Source organism: Cebus imitator, unplaced genomic scaffold (genome assembly GCF_001604975.1).
Source record: "Cebus imitator isolate Cc_AM_T3 unplaced genomic scaffold, Cebus_imitator-1.0 Scaffold606, whole genome shotgun sequence".
NCBI lineage: Eukaryota > Metazoa > Chordata > Mammalia > Primates > Cebidae > Cebus > Cebus imitator.
Genome location: NW_016107921.1, coordinates 20,031 through 24,866, shown reverse-complemented (window position 1 = coordinate 24,866; position 4,836 = coordinate 20,031). Strand labels below are relative to the sequence as shown.

Genomic DNA, 4,836 nt, shown 5'->3' with positions numbered 1-4,836 from the left:
GGCTCACCGCAACCTCCGCCTCCTGGGTTCAGGCAATTCTCCTGCCTCAACCTCCTGAGTAGCTGGGATTACAGGCACGCGCCACGATGCCCAGCTAATGTTTTGTATTTTCAGTAGAGACGGGTTTCACCATGTTGACCGGGATGGTCTTGATCTCTTGGCCTCGTGATCCACCCGCCTCGGCCTCCCAAAGTGCTGGGATTACAGGCTTGAGCCACCGCGCCGAGCGCATCATTTTAAAAATGCTGTTTCTTCTGTCAACCAACAATAAGTTCCTGCTCTACTAACAACTTTTTCTACTTTTTAAATTCTGTCTTTGCTTCTCTAATCTTTCACTATATAACCAATTGATATATAAACAGATACTATAATTGTTTACAAAAAAAAACAAAACTTGCTACCTGGAGGAATATGTCAAAACAATCTTCCTAACTCTATAACCAAATAGATATAAGAGTTTTCTGGAATATTTCCATGAATCCAATCATTTGTTAGAAAATAGCAACATTAGGTCAGGAGCAGGGGTTCATGCCTGTAATCCCAGAAATTTGGGAGGCCGAGGCGGGCAGATCACCTGAGGTTGGGAGTTCGAGACAAACCTGACCAATATGGAGAAATCCTGTCTCTACTAAAAATACAAAATTAGCGTGGTGGTGCATGTCTGTAATACTGGCTACTCACAAGGCTGAGACATGAGAATTACTTGAACCCCTGAGGTGGAGGTGGTGGTGAGCAAAGATTCTGCCATTGCACTCTGGCCTGGGCAACAAGAGCTAAATTCCATCTCAGAAAAAAAAAAAAAAGGAAATAGTGACATTAAAAGGACATAAATGACATCATTAAGAGCAATAATGATATTAGGGTATATTAATTTTAACATCCATCTCCTTTTAGAGTTTGTAAATGAAATCTGCAAATACATACCAGATCTGTCTTTGGAGAATCTGGACACTCAGAAGAGAAATAAGGAGCTGAACTTCTGACTCCAATGCTGTCAGAAGTTGGCTTTGGAGGCTGAGCATGCTGTCTGTAAGTAGCACTTTTAGGAGTCCAACAAAACAGGTTGATTGATTCTCTTACACAGCGTTCAATGTCAATTTCTAGATAGAAATGTTTTAAAAAAGCAAACGTATAGAATTTAGATTGCTTTTATAATGTAATGCTTTTATAATATAAATATTATTATTTTATATTAACCACCATCTCTCCTAAATGAATATATCTAAATATGGCTAAGATAATAAGTTATTAGAAAAAAAGTAAAAAAAATTGTAGATATTAATTAGCATTTCTATGACTGGATCAATGGGGATATTTAGTATAATCTGCTTATCTACTTGTGTTTTCATGTGTGCCTTTGACTTGGAATTATCTACATATATATATATGAATATATATATATATATAGTTGTAGATTTCAGAGTATCATTATTTAAATGCCAGAGAATATAATACATCTCCTTATTTAAATATCTGCCAATTTATGTTGATAATGTTTCTACTTTTCCAATGTAAAATGAAAGTTAGTGGGGAGAATAGAATTTGGGAATAGGTAGACAAAAGATTCAGCGGTTGACTATTGATTCAGCATGAATTCTAGTAAAGGGAACTGAAAGTTTTACTGCCATTAAAGAAAATATAAAATAATTAGGAAAAAATCTTTCAGAATCTCAATTCAGCATTTCTCAATTCTTTTCTTGTTTTTTTCCTTTTTTGAGACAGAGTATCATTCTGTCTTCCAAGCTGGAAGGCAGTGGTGCAATCGCGGCTCACTGCAACCTCGGCCTCCAAGGTTCAAGCAATTCTTCTTGTGCCTCAGCCTCCCTAGTAGCCGGGATTACAGGCCTGTGCCACAACGCCCAGCTAATTTTTTGTATTTTGTAGAGATGGGTTTTTGCCTATGTTGCCCAGGGTGTTCTTGAATTCCTGAGCTCAGGCAATCTGCCTGCCTCAGCCTTCCAAAGTTCTAGGATTACAGGCATCAGCCACTGCACCCAACCAGCATTTCTCAATTCTTTAATAACTTCTTGAGTTAAATGAAGAAAGATTTTAAAGTTTCATCAAATAAGGTTTAAACGCACTTGATTAAAAGATAAAAGAGAAACACTTTCATATTAGATTTCCTTTTGTTTCCCATGTTTGAAATTTAAGCACCTTTAATGCAGAGGTAATGTACATAGAAAAGTTACTACAACTCTGTATTGTTTGTTTTTGATAAGACTGTATCTCTTTAGGAGGCCAACATTCCTTATGAGAAGTTAGCCATTCCTCTACAGCGAAACTGAAGAGATCACAGAAAGACAGGAGAAATTCAAGAAGTTGACTGTGATGAAGGAGTTTAGCATTGACTAGTTTTTCTATATCCCTAAAAGTAGCAAACGGCATATATTCTCATTTCCTCTATAAAAGTCCAAGTGTCAGCTCAGGCAGGCAATGGAGAAAAATATATTACATGTCACAAAGTGTTAAGTTCTTTTTTCCTCCCCCTCTTTTTGAAATGAAGGACTTTTAAGAGGGAAAGGAAATAGGCATTAAGTAAATTCTGTGGATGGTGCATGAGTAATCATTTAGAGTTATCTGCTCTGGTAAGGTAGAGAAATTTGGAAGAGGGGACAGGAAGGTAACACAGCATTTATTATATGACTGGTATTATAAACTTTCACTTAATCCATTTGGTTCTTACAATGATTATTGAAGACAAGTATTGTAATTCTTCTTTCTACCCTCTACATCTGCTAAAGATAAAGAAACTAAGACATAAGAAAGTGATTTGTTAAATGTGTTACTATGGGTAGAAGTCTGAAGTTACTATAAGATTATAAGGTATCTTTTGTTATTTCCTAACGAACTTAGATTTGGAATATGATCAGACAGTCTGGTAAGACCAGTTACGTAATTATTCCTTAGTGATGTTTGCCAAATTCACAGCTCATTACTTCCATGGCTACAAAAAGAGGTCAGATTTCATCACCTCATATACTATTCCTAATATAAAAACTATAAAGCAGAGTGAAACAAACTTTGCGATATGGGCCTATTTATTTGGGCAATGGAAAATATAGTGGTCTATAACAATATCAACTTGATATTCCACAAAGAAAATACAAACACAAACTAGAGAAAAAAAAGTTTAAGACAGGTTCCTCTAGTCTGCTTAAGAAGGAAGAGATAGCACTATTAGTTTTAGAAAACTTTGAATTCAAATAGTTAAGATAAAAACTTGGCAGCTAATGAGAGAAAATAACCATCCAAAGTCTTGTCTACTTAACACAGGCTAATCTCCAAAGGAAAGAGTTTCAGTCCATAGGTATTGCACTTGCAGGGCCCAAATCAATTTTACACATCTGTCACCAGCAAAAGGCTGAAGTCGAGTCGTGATCCAGAACAAAGGTTGTGTAGTGCAGTCCTTAAATCATTGGCAATGGAAAAGTCATTTGTATCTGCTTCCAAGCCAACCCACCAACACCATACAAGGTTTACAGTGAATCTTGATGATGTACTGGCATCGATCCCAATTCTACCCTGATTGTCAGTTCTGACAGATATCTCATTTTCCATTCACTTGACTCATGTCACCTCTCATATCAAAATCCTTCCAAAGCACATTATCATAATCAAAATAAAATGCAAAAGTACTTTGTAAACTGTACATTAAAATGCACAAATATTCCTACAAAGTAATCTCTCATCACATGGCACTACTGTTTAACCTTGCATTGTAATTATTAGATAGTGCATAGTGAATAAAACATAGGTATGGTTTCCCAGGTTTGAATTAAAGCTCCATGAGGTATTTTACAACTCTGGGTAAAACGACTTCTCTAAATCTATTAATTTCTTCATTGGCACCCATTAGTATTATATCTTTCAGAAATACTATTGTTAATATGATAAAACACAATCATTTGGGCAAGGACAGATGGAAAAGACAGCTTTCCTGAGCCCTCTCTTCTCTCATTTCAATGGCTATGAATTGCTTCTGAGATTTATTGAATAGCTATTGTCCTTCTCTTTACCATTATCTACTTCTCTTCAGCTCCCCCCTATATTTGATTCCTAGCTTTTTGGGTAAGACATTGTTTACCACTCTTTATTATTTATTTCTCATTCTGATGAAATACATTATCCAGCAGCTACAAAGAAACAGTACACAGGAGGTAAATTATTTTAAAACCTTCAAAGAATATCATTAATCTGTCCTTGAATGACAATTTGACCAAGTATAGCATGCAATTTTTTCCTTCAGAGTTATTAATGTTATAGCTCCAATGTCTTCTGCTGAGAAGTCTGATAAAATTCTGATTTAAGATTATTTGTAAATGGCTTTCTGTTTCTCTGTTAACTTTTAAGATCCCTGTATTATGAAATTTCACGGTGATATACTTAAGCATATACTTCATTGTCGTGGGCATTTGGTGGACCCCTGAGTAATCCTTCGGTTACAGAAAAAATAAGTTTTTGATGTACACGATAATTTCAGTTTCTTTTTAAATCTATTCTATAATGAAGAATCTTGAACTTCCTGAATTTAATTTCTAATAATTTTGTATTTTCGTTTTTACTTTCCATGTGTATTTTTGTTCCATACTCTGTGACATTTCCTAAATTGTATCATCTTACATTTTCATTACAAACCTCATTGCATTCCTATATCAATTTCAATTTCCAGGCCATGCACGGTGGCTCACGCCTGTAATCCCAGCAGTTTTGGAGGCTGAGGCAGGTGAATCACTTGAGGCCAGGAGTTTGAGAGAAGCCTGGCCAACAGGGTGAAACCTTGTCTCTACTAAACAAAAATACAAAAATTAGCTGAGTGTGGTAGAGTGAGCCTGTAAT

General features: G+C 35.8%; 1 protein-coding gene across 1 annotated transcript in view; it reads right to left on the bottom strand.

The window, feature by feature from the left end:
• Positions 1-2,942, bottom strand: part of LOC108294832 (TBC domain-containing protein kinase-like protein) — a 134,093-nt gene extending 131,151 nt beyond the window's left edge. The window contains exons 1-2 of the mRNA XM_017516817.2: positions 2,937-2,942; positions 925-1,146 (exon numbers count right to left, since the gene is read on the bottom strand). Of these exons, the coding sequence (XP_017372306.1) occupies positions 925-1,146; positions 2,937-2,942 (228 nt within the window). The remainder of the gene's footprint in view (positions 1-924; positions 1,147-2,936) is intronic.
• Between the last annotated feature and the right edge of the window lie 1,894 nt (positions 2,943-4,836).